Here is a 16008-nt window from a genome sequence, read left to right as displayed (position 1 = left end):
TAGACTGATGCCAAGGACCTGTACATGCTCATGTAAAATAAACAAAAATGACTAAAAACAGACCAACATTTTTGCAAACATGAATACAAATACGTAATACCTGATTATTACTATTTATAGTCATAAAATAGCTGTCCACCTACCACTCATATATGAAACCTAAACTTTACCCTCATTAAATAACATTTCTACTTATATGTATATCATCCGAAACCTCCAATGTTGACAGGACCAAATGGCAATCTAATGTGTATGGGGTCTCCTGACTCTCCCCCATCCCAGATCTCAGGAATACTGGGGATCAGACAGTTATATTTCAGTTGCCCAGTGCAGTTATTTGTGGAGGAGATAAGCTTTTTCCCTCCGCCGGCACAATTTCACAGTTTTTTTGTTTGTTTTTTATCGTAATGAGTGTATGAGATTGCCCAAAATCTCATTCACTTTGCTGGTAATATAAAACACAGCATTTTTTTTTCCTGCTGCATTTCACAGCAGCCAAAAACACTGCATTTCTGCAACTTATGACCTTAGCCTCAAAGCTACGAATGCATTTACACTAAACATTACCAATAATGGCCTGAAATTACTCTGCCCAGCTGTAATGATTCAGTCATTTCAAAACAAGTGTAAGGGTGCATGCAGACTACGTAACGCCGGGCGTGTATGAGAGCCGTACACGCCGGCGTTACAGCAGGGCTGCCGAGCACTTCCCATTCACTTCAATGGGAGCGCTCGTAAACGCCGCTGTTACGAGCGCTCCCATTGAAGTGAATGGGAAGTGTTCGGCAGTCTGCTGTAATGCCGGCGTGTACGGCTCTCATACACGCCCGGCGTTACGTAGTGTGCATGCACCCTAAGGGTTAATTCACACACGTTTTTTTTTAATCAGAACCTGAGGCGGAGGCCACCTCTGGTTCCGATCCAAGAACCAGGTAGCCAAGACTGAAAGCCACGCACTCTGCTCCAGATTCGGCCCAATGAATGGGCCTAGTCTGGAAGAGGGAGTGTGAACACCAGGGTTGATCTTCAGTCGATTAGCTCCATCTGGTAGCTGGCTTGAGGAAGGTAAGTAGGAAGGACCTACCAAGGGGGCAGCAATTAACAATCTCCTGTTCTACACAGGGGGGCTCCTGTTCCAGCCAGTTGTTTTACTACCATAGAAAGGGCGGTAAGAAAAATACGATCATGGCTGAACTACTGGGACGCAAAGAGATTTCTATATGTATTTTTCACTTTTTATTTCAATATGGAACAAGGGAAGTGGAGAGATGGAGTTAGGAAGAGCAGGCTTATTTTATTGAGCATTTTTTTCGTTTTGATGTTCCTGTAACCTACTCTATTGACTTTCTTGTGTAAGCGCATATCATGTTTTCTTCACAAATCAAATATTAAGAAAGAAAGGGACATAGCCTTACTATACAACACAATGGCAAATGATTTAGCCTGTTCATCAGATCATTGTGGCTGTCCATAATAAGCTAAGTAAGTTTATGTCTGGACGTCTGCTTATGTGTTTTAATGTCTATGTATATAATTGGGATTAAGACTTAAATTAGATCTTCTTACAGTAACAGTCAGTTCTCTTTGTCAGTTTTAGAAATGTTGAAAGTCAAGCCATTGCTAGACATGACTAGGAAAAAAGACTTCTGGACAGGCAGTCATATTCTTTAGTTTATAATTAGTCTGCTTTCACACCGCAGTATTTCAAGCAGTTTACTGTATGCGCCAATAAAGCTTCCAGCACATTTGGTAAAAGGATATATAGACCCCCATTCATCCAACGGAGGCTAAAAAGTCTCTATTAGGGTAAGTTCACACAGGGTTTTTTGCTTCGGAACCTGAGGTGGCCTCCGAAATACCAAAATATGGGTATCTGCAACTGGATGCCGGTGCACATCGAACAATTCCAGCTTTTTACATCAATTATTACGCACTGCTCCATTGATTCTGGCCCAGTTGGAATTTTTTCTCTAGCCCCCACCATTTCCCAAGCAATCAATGCTGTTAGTTTTGGTGCATGATATACTATTTAGTCTCTGTACTGTCAGGAGGGCGGGGTCAGGCAGGAGCAGGCAAAGATTGTGATTCTGAGCTCTGAAACTGGCAGACTCTCAATTACGCCCACACTGCATGAGACTGCCCTACCAACATGAGCTTAAATAATACATCAGGCACCAAAACTAACTGCGCTTCTTGCCCAGGAATGGTGGGTGAAAAAAATTCTAACTGTGATGGAATCAGTGAAGCGGCACCTATTAATAGGTGCTAGGAACTTGTATTGGTGGAGGTGAAGGTCAGAGGCTACGAACTTGAATTGGTAAAGGTGGTGAAAGGACCCCTTTAAGGCCTGACTGTTAGGAACTGGCATAGATTTACATTATAAATATTTACAATATGAACAGCGAGCAGCTGATGAGGGATTTTGACGCACAAAAGGGCCTTGAGTTAGATATTAGCAGCAAGATCGCCTTTCCGTGCCAGAAAACTGTCGTAGAGAGATATTGTCTTTAGCTATAAAAATTGTGTCTAAAAAAAATAAAAAAAACCCCTGATGCATGAGACTATCCTCAGGGTGGAATCCAGAGATATTTGCATTTTCACCCACATTAAATGGCACAGTAGACATCCAGTTAGAAATAATACCATGTTGTATACATTTTTTAACATGGGTACCTAAGGGGGAAGATGTCTCTTGGTGTCATGTGTTTTTCCACCAGTTTAAAGCATCTTCAGGAACTTTCCTGATACATATGTTAAACTGATTTAAGTAATGTGGTGTAACAACAACCGTAATATCTGACCCTCTGTCTTCCTGTTTACATTGGTGTTATGGGCGAGCTTGCCGGATCCAACTAACTTACAATAGGTACAATAGGTTTCAGTTTATTTTACTAGGAAGAATAGTGCAGCATCCTGGACTACTCAGTGGCCATTCCAGAGCAGCAGAAACATGATGGAAAAGACAGGGTGACTTGAGCAGCTAAAATATGTCCATATTTGCATTGGTACATACAATTACAAATTCACAGTACAGTTGCGTACCCGACTGTAGGCTTTGTTCACATCAGTGTTGTTGTTTGCTTTGTTCTGCTCTGTCAATGGTCACAAATGATATATCATGCTTTACGGAATCTGCAATGGAGGCTCATAGAAGAGTTTTTAGCTTAAATCTAAATAAAGAATTAGGTCAGGGTCCCACGTTGCGAATATAATGCAATTTGGCTGCAGAGGAAACGCAGCAGCAAAAAATGTGTTGTATTACAATACCTGCCAAGTGGATGGGATTCTGGCTAATCCCATGTCATATTGCAGAAAAATATCCACAGTGGAAATGCTGCGATTTCCATTTCCATGTGTTATGCATCAGTTTATGTTATATTCACATCTGCATTGTTCTGTCTGTTGCTCTAGTTCCTTGGGGGAACAGAACAATGGACACATGGACCACTGAAACAGTGGACATAATGACTATAGTGGGGTTCATTGGGTGTCTGTTCTTTTAAACTGAAGCCGGACGAAATTGTCAGACTTGCAGTCATTTTGTCTGGCAATATCTGGTGGTTGCTATGACTGTTGCGTCAATGGAGACTATGACGCAAATTTGAACTTATCCATAGTCTTGATCAGATTAGTTGTGAACTTGTGATAAGTTTCTTTTCTTATTACTGAAGTCAGTGGTTGACAGTAAGCAAAAATAATTGAAACTGATGACAATTGCTTGTCAGTAACACTGCCTAAGGCTTGGTTCACAGTGGCTTCTGTGATGGATATGACAGCTACATGTGGATCAGTGAAACAAATCCTGATAGATCCTATTGACATATCATGGGTCTAGCATATTTTTGGGTGTTTTTTCTGTATTTATTTATTTTTATTAGTATAACAGATTACTCTGTTTTCCCTGTCACAACAACCATGACACCATGAAACACAGCTCAAAATGTATATGTACCGGTAAGTTTTAGAGAATTTTTTACTGTGGATATTAGTGGCAACATGTCTTAAGGTAGACATTCAGCTTAAATAGCTGCTGGTTGAATATATAGGTTTACAGAGGCATACATGCCCATAGGCTCCGGTATAACAAAAAAAAATACACTGCACAAAATACATTTTTGGGGATATTCTGTAAGAAATAGTATAGTTGACTGCTTTATTCTATACAGCAGAAAAGGTAGACCAATGTATGGACTGTCAGTGGTCAGTGTAGTCTTCCATTTTGCTGGTGGGATACTTTGTATGAATGATTTCAAGGATGACCAACCATTCAGTTTGAGATCGATCAAGATCTTATGTGAATGGCCTAATTTAGTAAAAAGAATATTTCTCCACTATTATATATATATATATACAATTTGCAGCAACATATTATGAAAACATACTTGTTCTGTCGCAAGGTAATCCGCTGCCAGATATCTTTCTAGCCCTTACTGAATAAAGATAAACGTTTGGCTGAGCTGACTGTATATGTTTATGGGAGAATGGGGATATATAGCAGTTAGCAGCCAGGTATCCTATGTGTTATATGGTAGATAAACAACACATGCTCATCTGTCACTCCACTTGGTGACATAGTATACATTGTACTATAGTTATATACTGTATATGTATACATAACACATATGGATACACAGACATGCCCAGTCTATCTGGCTGTACTGATCTTTGCTAATAACTGGGCAGATGGAGTACGTAGGAGACTTTATGGTTCTGTTACATGTCAAGTAAGAGGAAGTGTTTTTGGATGAGTCTGATGTTCTTTCTCAGGGTTATTTTTGTGTCAGTTCTGGTTGCGTAAAACTTTGAAATAGTCTTGAAAAGCCTCCAGTTTTCGTAACATCACGTGAGACTATGTTTGGTGGCTTGTAGTTTTTCAACAACATTTTCCCCTCCCTTCTCACAATTCCTTCTGCCCCCTCCCATCCCTATATGTAAAAGGCTTTCCTGTAACTTTAAACTGTTTTCCTGTACCCACAGCACCATACCGCTCCCTGCCCCCACACTCTTTGAAGCTGTGTCAATTTTATGGAGTCTCAAGGGAGATAAATACATTATCCTTCTCAGAACATCCCCCATCCCACACTAATGTATCTCCCTCTCTTCCACAAATGCATCTCTCACTATAATGCAAGCAGTAACTCTTTGTGCTCTGCTTGGTTTGTCGTGCATCGTATTATAGCAGTATATTTTACCAAACCTGAACATTGTCATACCACTGAAGACATGCACTTAAGGATTATAAACCTTCATAAAACTATCATGTTGCTGCTTTTCTCTTGGGTCAGAAAGAAGACCCAAAGTGGAGACCCCTTTAATATTGTAAGTGTGTATACCAGACACAGCTCATCTACATTTTCTTTAAAGGGTTTTCCCATGAGAGACCTTTAGGGCCTTTTTACACAACATTGAAAAATGGATGTGTGATGGGTGTTTTTCTAACAAAGCCACTCATGTCGATTTTTATGGACAGACAAAAAATGGTCTGTTGAAAAACTGACATATTCTATGTTCACCTTTTAAAACAATGACATACGGACCTAATAAAAATCAATGGATGTAAAAACAGACTGTTAGAACTGTGGAGTCGGAGTTGGGACCAATTTTGGGTCAGAGTCTGAAAAATAGTTACAAACTTTGGCTGGAAGGTAGCACCCTATAGATTTATATCTGGTTTTCAAAGAAACCTACGGGCATCATTTTGACACAATGGCCAAACCGGTATAACTCCTCCTAAAGGAAGAGGTTCCCATCTTGGGGGTTTTGCCTCTCATCAGTGCCAAGTAGGGTTTTGGCTTTACTGCTTCTGTCTGACCAAGGCTGTTGGTCATTTATGAAGGAGTCAGAGTTAGTGAATTGCCTGCTGACTCCATAGCCCTAGTTACTTCTGTTAAAAATGGATCAGTGGGTTGCTTAAAAAAAAAACAATGAAATCCATCCCTTTTTTATATAGGATACTGATGCGGAGTGACTAGATATACCATTCCATTTACATCTGTGGGATCTAACTCCCATAAGTACCCCACAAAAGTTTTTCATATGAAGTCCCATTAAAATGCACCTCCATTTATAAGCTATTGTGATCTCAATCTGTGTACAGCCATGCAGAATAATCTGACACAAAGTAGCTATAGTAAATACGGATTATTGCAATCTCATCTTTATAATGAACTGCGAACAGAGTGCTCTCAGACCCCATGAGAATTGGCTGGATTTGCTTATACACAACCATCACACATAGTGTTTCCATCAAGACAGCACATATTCTTTAGTGAAGCGAATGATCGGTACGATTTAATAGACAAATCACATATATTGTGTAAGGCAAATATACTATAATGTTCCATAGGATATTAGCATAGCTGCTGTTCACCATATGATATCCAGATCAATATGCAACGTTTCGATGCAAATATGACCTTTGAGGAGCAAAATCTGGTTGTAGGAAAAAAGCAACTTGTTGCATTGGGTTGGAGAACCCTCCCATATTAGCACCACCTCTCCAGAGACTGCGGTACCATTAATATTTTACTACATATTTACTCTTGAAGAAAAAAAAAAAACACCATAAGGCTAAGGCCCCACGGACCGGAACAACCACGGCGTGAACATATTGCGGTTCTTCCCACAGTGCTTTCAACAGAAAGTTCACAGAGTTTTCCTCCGCGGACTTTCTGTTACAATTATATCTATGGGGAAGCCATCAGCGTTTCTGTAGATATAATTGACATGCTGTGATTTTCAAAACTGCAACGGTTTTGGAAATCGCAGCATGTCCGCGCTACGATTTTTTCCGCAAAGTGGGCATGGGATTTGCATGAATCCCCTCCACTTTGCAAGTACTGTAAAATGCCATGATTTTTCCCTCGGCATTTCCAATCCGTGGGGCCCCGGCCTAAAAACACCAGTATCGCCATGATTTTTTCATTGCTTATTTGGATGAGAGGTCATTAATCCCATCCACACATTATGGAAAAAAGAGTTGTGGAAAAATGCAGTATAGACATTTTAGCTGTGAAATCACAAAAAAAAATGTAATGAAAAGTTCTGTGGAAAAAAACAAGATGCATTTTCGCCACCTTTCTTTCCGCAGCGTTTTGCTATACGAGGGCTCAGCCTAACAGTGTAATCTCACAAGAAAGCATTTGCTTTGTAAAAGAACATTTAGAATTTTCTGTCTGGTATTTGACTGTGCGGTGCAGTACCCATCCATGTGAATACATCCAAAACCAGGCCACAGGCATTGACAACAGACTCATCTATTACCTGAAGCGATACAATCTTTTGCGGCATGTTGCTGCTATACGTAAAGAGCTCATTGATGTCATGGAGACTGTGTAATGCTTCCCCTGCTATAGCACAGATTAACCTATCCCTAGCCAATGGATCCTTCCCCTCCACCTTCAAACACGCCACAGTCACACCCATACTTAAGAAATCGTCTCTCGACCCGTCCTCTCCAGCCAACTATCGCCCATCTCACTGCTCCTGTACACCTCAAAACTGCTTGAGCAACACATCCACTCCGAACTCTCCTCCTATCTCTCGTCCAACCTGCTCTTTGACAGACTACAGTCAGGCTTCCGACCCCATCACTCCACTGAAACTGCCCTAACAAAAGTCACTAATGACCTGCTAACTGCCAAAGCCAAGCGCCATTACTCTGTCCTCCTCCTCCTTGACCTCTCCTCTGCCTTTAACACATTTGACCACTCCCTCCTGTTAGAAATTCTCTCATCCCTTGGTATCTCAGACCTGGCCCTCTCTTGGATCTCCTCAGACCTCACCAACCGCACATTCAGCATCTCCCACTCGCACACCACCTCCTCACCACACCCTCTCTTTGTCGGTGTCACCCAAGGCTCCATCCTAGGACCCCTCCTGTTCTCCATCTACACCCTTACCCTGGGCCAACTCATAGAATCTCATGGTTTTCAGTACCATTGCTATTCTGATAACACCCAAATATTCATCTGTGGACCAGACATTACCTCTCTGCTGGCCAGAGTTCCAGATTGCTTAATGGCTGTAGCCTCCTTCCTCTCCTCCCGCTTTCTCAAACTCAATATGGAGAAAACTGAGTTCATCCTCTTTACCCCACCCCGTATGGCCCCTCCACGTGACCCATCTATCAAAGTCAACTGAACCACACTTACCCCTGTCCCACATGCCCGATGCCTTGGAGTAACACTGGACCCCGACCTATCCTTCAAGTCACACGTTCAAACCCTCAACACTTCCTGCCGCCTCCAAGTCAAGAACATCCACCGAATCCGCTCCTTCCTCACCCCTGAAATGACTAAGACGCTCATCCAGCCCCTCATAATCTCCCGCCTAGATTACTGCAACACCCTTCTCCATGGAATCCCAGCTAACACCCTCGCCCCCCTCCAGTCCACCTTAAACTGCGCTGCCTGCTTAATTCACCTCACGCCCCGATCTTCATCAGCTGCTCCCCTCTGCCAGTCCCTCCACTGGCTACCCATAGCCCAGCGAATTGAGTTCAAGCTACTAACATTAACATACAAAGCCATCCACAACCTGTCCCCTCCATATATCTCTGACCTCATCTCCCGCTACCTGCCCACACGTAACCTCAGATCCGCCAATGACCTCCTACTCCGCTCTGCTCTCATCCGCTCCTCACACAACTGTCTCCAAGATTTCTCCTGTGCATCCTCCATACTCTGGAACTCCTTACCAAGACACATAAGACTGACCCCCACAATCACAGGCTTCAAGAAGGCCCTGAAGACTCACCTATTCAGGAAGGCCTACAACCTCCAATAACACTATCACCACACCACCAACTGAACTGTCTCCCCCTCTCCTTCTGTCTCTACCCTCCTTCCCTCATAGATTGTAAGCCCTTGCGGGCAGGGCCCTCTACCCCACTGTGCCAGTCGGTCATTGTTAGTATTATATCTACCTGTATATTCTGTGTACTGTATGTAAACCCCCAAATGTAAAGCACTATGGAATTAATGGTGCTATATAAATAAACAATAATAATAATAATATTGGATCACTGGTGGTCCCAACAATTTCACACCTTCCAACAAAAAACATACGGTAACTGGTGAATAGAAACAATTTCATATTTGTGACCGCTATCAGACACCATCAGAGGAAAGGAACTTGGATATGAAAGTAGTTCATCAATTTCTGAGGCCTGCCATCTTGAGTACAATATTAAAAAACATCTTATTTGCTTTCTTGTCTGCCTTTGTCTATTTGAAGATTTAATGTTATCATATTATAGACCTTAGTCTAACCTTTACGTTCTCCTCTGTCCTCAGGCCTGGCTACAACAATATGGATATTTGCCTCCAGGAGACCTTCGTACACATACATTACGCTCTCCACAGTCAATGAGTGAAGCTATTGCTGCTATGCAGAGGTTCTATGGACTGACAGTGACTGGCAAGCTGGACAGTAGCACAGAAAGGTATGGCAGCTAATAGTACTTGAGTGTGAGCTGAGCATGTTGTACTTGTGGTTATAACTTTGGAATTTGTATTGTTACAAAAGCAACTTCTCTAGTTTATACATATCTTTAAGAAGATAAGATAATCCTTTAATATTCCCACCATGGGGAAATTTCAGTGTGTTACAGCAGCATGATAATACAGATAACGGATAATAAACAGTAATATATTACAGCAGGAGACACACATAAACTGAGAAAAATACTATACTAGGATTCAATAGTAGCTAAGGAAGAAAAGAAAGAAAGAAGACTTCAGGATCATTTAGCTCTCTCTCTTCGCTTGGTCTGATGTAGACCACAAGAACACAAGATATCTACTAAGGTGGTAACATTGCAGCTGCTCGGCAACTGGGGGAGTCTGCATGTCTTGTTATGGGGGCCTTGGAAATAAGGAACAGTGAGGAATTACTAGAATGCTAGAAAAGGGTATGACAGGCAGGAAGATAAAGATATGTAGGAGAATGGAGGATAAGGGTAGTGATGAAGCTTGAAGGAATTCAGAGCACTTAGCAGACCTGGAGCAGGATTAGGATGATGGTGTCTCAGACCATTCACACTGACCTCTGTTTATCATCAATCATAGTCACAATCTGAGTAATAGACACTCTTTGTTGTTCAGCACTGGTCCTGGCCAGGATCGGGATTTGTAATACAGTCCTTACTCTATCTTGTACTCACTGCTGCCCATGGGGTATCCATGATTACATGTTACTAAGTATTGTATAGATACAACCAAAATATAGCTCTTCCATGTTCTGATAGCAATGACTTACTCATCTCTGTGTTTAGGGCAATGAAGAAGCCACGTTGTGGTGTACCAGATAAATTTGGCGCTGAAATTAAAGCAAATGTAAGGCGAAAAAGATACGCTATTCAGGGTCTGAAGTGGCAGCATCGGGACATCACTTTCTGGTATGTGACAATACACACTAACATATTTACTTAGCATTCTGGTGTTCTGCCACTTTTAATTGACGATGGCTGTTTATTCCTAGCATACAGAACTATACTCCAAAAGCGGGTGAATATGAGACATATGAAGCTATCCGGAGAGCATTTGCAGTATGGCAGAGTGTAACCCCACTGCGTTTCCGAGAGGTTCGATATGTGGACATACAGGACGGTCATGCCAAGCATGCTGACATAATGCTGTTCTTTGCTGAGGGGTTCCATGGGGATAGTACCCCCTTTGATGGAGAAGGTGGCTTTTTGGCACATGCATACTTTCCTGGGCCTGGCATTGGTGGAGACACTCATTTTGATTCTGCAGAGCCTTGGACATCCAGGAATGACGAGCTAGATAGTAAGAAAAAGAATATATACATTAACAAGAAAAATGTAAAAAAAACAAATAGGATATAAGAAATGATTTGATGAGCCATTATTATGCTTTCTTTTCTAATAGAGAATGACTTGTTTCTTGTGGCCGTCCATGAGCTAGGACATGCATTGGGTCTAGAACATTCTAATGACCCATCAGCCATTATGGCCCCATTCTATCAATGGATGGACACTCAGAACTTTCAGTTGCCAGATGATGACCGCAGAGGTATCCAGCAGCTCTATGGAAGTGGTGAGTATAAGTCTGGAGGAAAAACATGAAAGCCTGGTTGATGAATATAAAATTAAGGCCTACCTAAAGAATGACATAAAGTGTTAGTAATATGTCTTTTAAAGAAAGTTGAGATTGTAGGAGTATAATTTTAAAACCTTTTCTAGGTCATGGAGAAGGTCCACCAACACGTGCACCTCGTCCCACACGGGCACCTACTCCACGCCATCCATATGTTCCTGATAATCCCAATGTGCCTTATGGACCAGATATTTGTCAAGGCAACTTTGACACCATTGCTGTGTTGAGGGGAGAGATGTTTGTCTTTAAGGTCAGTTGTGATGATATCTATTTCAATGAGTCTAGTTGAGTCTTGATTTCTATGAGTCTATGAGTCTAGTTTTTCTGTCCCACCACCCGGTATATGAACCCCTTTTTGTGGCCCACCATGCAGTATATGAACCCCTTTTTCTAGACCATCACATGGTATATGACCCTCTTTGTTTTGCCCCCACAGAAAATATGACCCCCTTTTTCTGGACCATAACATGGTATATGACCCTCTTTTTTTGTCTCCACACGGTATATGACCCCCTTTTTCTGGCCTCCAACACTGTATTACACCCCTTTTTTACGCCTATTATATGATATATATCCCTCTTTCTTTTAGCCCCCATATGTTATATGACCCCATTTTAGCTTCCCCACAGTATAACACCCCTTTCGTATGCCCCCCACAATATATTACCCCTTTTTTGCCCACACACAGTATCTGACCCCTTTTTATGGTCTCCACACAGTATCTGACCCCTATTTGTGGCCCCCACACAGCTTATGATCCCATTTTTAAAGCCCACCATGTGTTCCCTTTCCATTCCACTTCCTCCCCCCAACCCCAACAAAGAGTAACAGATGACTCACCTGTCCATGCTCCAGTCCTGCCCACCCTCCGCTGCCACCTCCAGGGGGCACTGTTGCCAACGCTGAAGAACGCAGGGATGCTGCATGTTCAGCATTTTGACTTAAGTGTAGAGCCGCCTAAAGGCAGCAGTGGAGGGTGGCCAGGACAGGAGTGTAGACAGGTAAGTAAAAATTCGGTAGCTGCTTATTGCAATAACATAATAAGTAGCTGCTGACCATCTGGCCATATCCTCAAGTTACCTCATGAGAAATCTGCCCCTTTTTCCCACACACTTGAATGCTAACATTTTCGCACCTTAAGATTTACATTTTCCAAATACAGTATTCCCCCCCTTTGGTTCAGTGAAATATTCCGTAGTAATATAGGGGTGTAAAGCTCATTCAGGCTCAGTGATTTTACTAAGTTATTTCATTGTAGGAGCGCTGGCTCTGGCGTGTACGGAATAATCGCGTAATGGATGGATACCCACTGCCCATTGGACAATTCTGGCGTGGACTTCCAAGTTCTATAAACTCAGCTTATGAAAGAAAAGATGGAAAATTTGTCTTTTTCAAGGGTAAGTGTTCAAAGACTAACTTTCTTTCCTGCTTTATACTTCAAAGCTGAGTAGAAAATGATTTAAAAAAATCTAAAAAATTATTTTGAAAGTATTTCAAAACTTTTTGCGTATGTTTGTGTGTATTTAGGGGACAAGTATTGGGTGTTTGATGAATCCATCCTTGAACCTGGATATCCCAAGTCACTAAAAGAGATGGGTCGAGGATTACCAAGTGATAGGATTGATGCTGCACTTTACTGGATGCCTAATGGAAAGACCTACTTCTTCAGAGGAACCAAGTAAGAGGCTGCAGTATCTAAGTCATTCAGGCGTGCCTTATGCCAGTCAGAGACTTTATAAGACTGGCACAGGAACCGCCAATCTTAATAAATTCCGTGACCAATGTATTTTCACACAATTTCTCTCTTTAATTTAGGTATTATCGATTTAATGAAGAGATGAGAGAGGTAGATGCCGATTACCCAAAACCTATCAAGGTGTGGGAAGGAATCCCTGACTCTATTCGAGGAGCATTTATGGGAAGTGATGGAGGTAGGGAAGACAAAGAAATATAACTGTCTGGGGAACTGTCAAGATGCTATCATACACATTATTAAGTCATTAGCAAATCTGGTGTCTGTACGATCAGTCTGGGAGGAATGACGCTGACTATACCCATTATATACTAAAATGGAAACTATATCCTCCCTGCTTTAGGCTACATGTACATGCCCGCCATCCATGTGCTTTAATAACGGCGTGTGTACTTATTGTGCTTGCTTTAATATTTCCTATTTTTTCTCTTTTTCAGCTTTTACATATTTCTATAAGGGTAATAAGTATTGGAAGTTTAATAACCAACAACTAAAGACAGAATCAGGATTTCCAAAGTCTGTCCTGCAGGACTGGATGGGCTGCAGCACTTTCCGTCAACCTGATGACCAAGATGACGAAAGAGAAGTGGTAATCATTGAAGTTGATGAAGCCAATGGAGGAGTGAACACTGCAGCTGTTGTCGTTCCCGTCCTCCTATTGCTTTGTGTCGTGTTCCTTGGACTGGCTGTCTTGATCTTCCGGCAATATGGCACCCCCAAGAGGCTTCTATATTGGCAGCGTTCCTTACTGGACAAAGTGTGAGACCTCATGGATCTGGACCCTGCCCCCATCACATTCTCTCCTGCCCTCCCACACATCCATCACACACAGATATCATGGGGAGCAGTATCAGTATCCTGGGACAGGAGGAAGGGAGAGAACCAGTTTACACCAACTTTGCCGCTTTTGTGCGGTGGACATTGCTATGTTTAACCCTTTCACTGCCAGATTGGAGCTATGTCTTCCATAACGGTTATTGCAGGGGTACATATATCAGATTTGATTGGCTATTGGTCAGGCAGTGCTCTCGGTACAGCTACCACTTGCAAAATTCAGAGCAGAGATGGACACCCTCCAAAAGTCAGAAAACACACATACAACTACAACTTTCTGACAGATTGTGTTTTTTTTACCCTTCCAAACACCACCAGCACCCCATGGTAGATGTATAGGTTTATCTTACAAGAGGGAATATTTATGATCAGCTGCTTTGCTTTTGGATGGGTACAGGAAAGTACAATGCGAGTGGGGGGAGAGCAACCTGTCTGACCATGTGAGCTTATGTCTACATGCCAAAGGGTTGTGGCTTCTGTGTCATAATGCCAATAGCACAATTAGATTTATGAATAGCCAAAAGATGGACTATAATAGTAAATGAATGAGGAGACTGTTTTCTTCACAGCTGTGTTGTGACCGATAGATCTCCTCTCAGAGAACAGACTTTAGTCACAACAAACTTTTGGTATAATTTGGGACCAAAGTATTTCCATAAAGAATGAATCTTATACTGTGTGTACTGAGGACATTGATTCTTAGTCTTGTTGAATATAAAGTACTGTCGATGATATGTGACCTAGAGAAAGTGGAGATAGTTTAGCAAGTCGTGCAGAGCAGGAATCTCTGAAGAGAAAAGAAGGGACAAGTGGAAGGTCAGTATCAGTAAGCCCCCTAACTACCCGAAAAGTGCCCATACATTGTGTTTCTCCAATGCCTTCTCTGCCCTCCACCACCCCTGTATTCTGCTGAATATTATTTGGAAAGCTTTAACTCTCAGGGTTATCTGCTGGTATCTGTACTTTGTACCAGATATTAGTTACTGTTTTACAGGTCCTGGCAGACATAGTATTATGGTGGTTTTCTGTGATGGAAGGGGTAATCACTGCTCTGAAAGATTCTTTGCAGGTATCTGGCAGAGACAGATTTTCGGCTGTCTCCCAAGTCTCTGTCTTCTGAGGGGGTTAATGCCTGTTTGGAGGTCTCTGGCTGTGATGGAGTAAATCATGGTTCCTAACACCCCTTTAGCTGGAAAGGGAGAAAAAAAAAATCATTGCTCTGCAAGTGTCCTCGGCAGAGAAGGGGTTAATCACAGCTCTGCGGGGTGGGGGTTTCTGACTGGATGAGGTTAAGAAGGGCAGATCACATGGTACGGTCAGGGGGTGGGGGGGTCACATTTGCTTGTTTCCTGTCTTTCTCTGTAACTTTGGTTTATATTTTGATTATTATAATAATTATTATTTGATATTAAGGCAGCTCCTGCAGGTCAGGCCGCTTTGCATTTCCCACCTGTCCACTGCCAGAGGGGCCAGTGGATCAATAGAAACCATGTCTAGATTATGCTCCACTGATCCCTCCTGCAATGAGATGGCGACTCCTTCACCCCTCCTCCCCTCAAGCATAGAGAATGGGGGTCAGAGCTTGCACACTATTGGGGGTTGGAGAGAAGCGTATGCCCTTTCTAACCTAACTCCAAGTGCCTTATATCATTGAGTAACCTCAATTACGGCCCTATATGGTGCTGACATGCGTATCACTTCATGGTTTACCCTAATTTATGGAGGGGATTGGGGCCCACCTTTTCAGTCAAATTAAAGCATCTTTTTTGTGGACAAAGTTTGTGTTTTTTATGTTTTTTTTACCGTCTTTTATAAAATCACCTAAAAGCTATTTGTTATGAACCAATGGTTTTGTAACATTAGAAATATAAAAATGCAAAAAATAACCATCTGTATTCATTTTATTTGTACATTAATTTCGTACATTTCTTATGATTTCAAGCAAGAAATGTTGCCATACATTGATATAGTAAACACAGTGGAGGAATCTAGAAAGACTGATGAGAAAAGAGGCTAAAAACTTACATACATCAGTTAATAAATTATGCCAAGCGTCTTGCTACTTTGATATTCAACAAATTAAAGAAGAATTTCAAAGCTTTTTTTAAGTCCCCCACTCTCCCTTTTGTGCCTCCATTTTGTTCTTAAGGCGAAGATTCCACGTTACGAAAACGCAGCTTCTTTTGTTGTAGATTTCGTTGCGTTTTTTTCACCCAAAGCCAGAAGTGAATTCAGCAAAAGGGAGAAGTATAAGAACTTCCTTTATATTCTCCATTCCTTCTGTAGCGATTTTTGGCTTTG

At 41.9% G+C, this 16008-nt stretch overlaps 1 protein-coding gene across 1 annotated transcript in view; it reads left to right on the top strand.

Moving 5' to 3' along the window:
* Positions 1-15602, top strand: part of MMP14 (matrix metallopeptidase 14) — a 32171-nt gene extending 16569 nt beyond the window's left edge. The window contains exons 2-10 of the mRNA XM_075276968.1: positions 9297-9445; positions 10277-10399; positions 10483-10790; positions 10893-11060; positions 11207-11370; positions 12379-12517; positions 12648-12798; positions 12936-13051; positions 13311-15602. Coding sequence (XP_075133069.1) covers positions 9297-9445; positions 10277-10399; positions 10483-10790; positions 10893-11060; positions 11207-11370; positions 12379-12517; positions 12648-12798; positions 12936-13051; positions 13311-13636 — 1644 coding nt within the window. The 3' untranslated portion in view covers positions 13637-15602. The remainder of the gene's footprint in view (positions 1-9296; positions 9446-10276; positions 10400-10482; positions 10791-10892; positions 11061-11206; positions 11371-12378; positions 12518-12647; positions 12799-12935; positions 13052-13310) is intronic.
* Positions 15603-16008: the final 406 nt, after the last annotated feature.

The sequence above is a fragment of the Leptodactylus fuscus genome, chromosome 1 (genome assembly GCF_031893055.1).
Source record: "Leptodactylus fuscus isolate aLepFus1 chromosome 1, aLepFus1.hap2, whole genome shotgun sequence".
NCBI lineage: Eukaryota > Metazoa > Chordata > Amphibia > Anura > Leptodactylidae > Leptodactylus > Leptodactylus fuscus.
The sequence above is the reverse complement of the archived record's forward strand: the minus strand, read 5'-3'. Positions and strand labels throughout refer to the sequence as shown.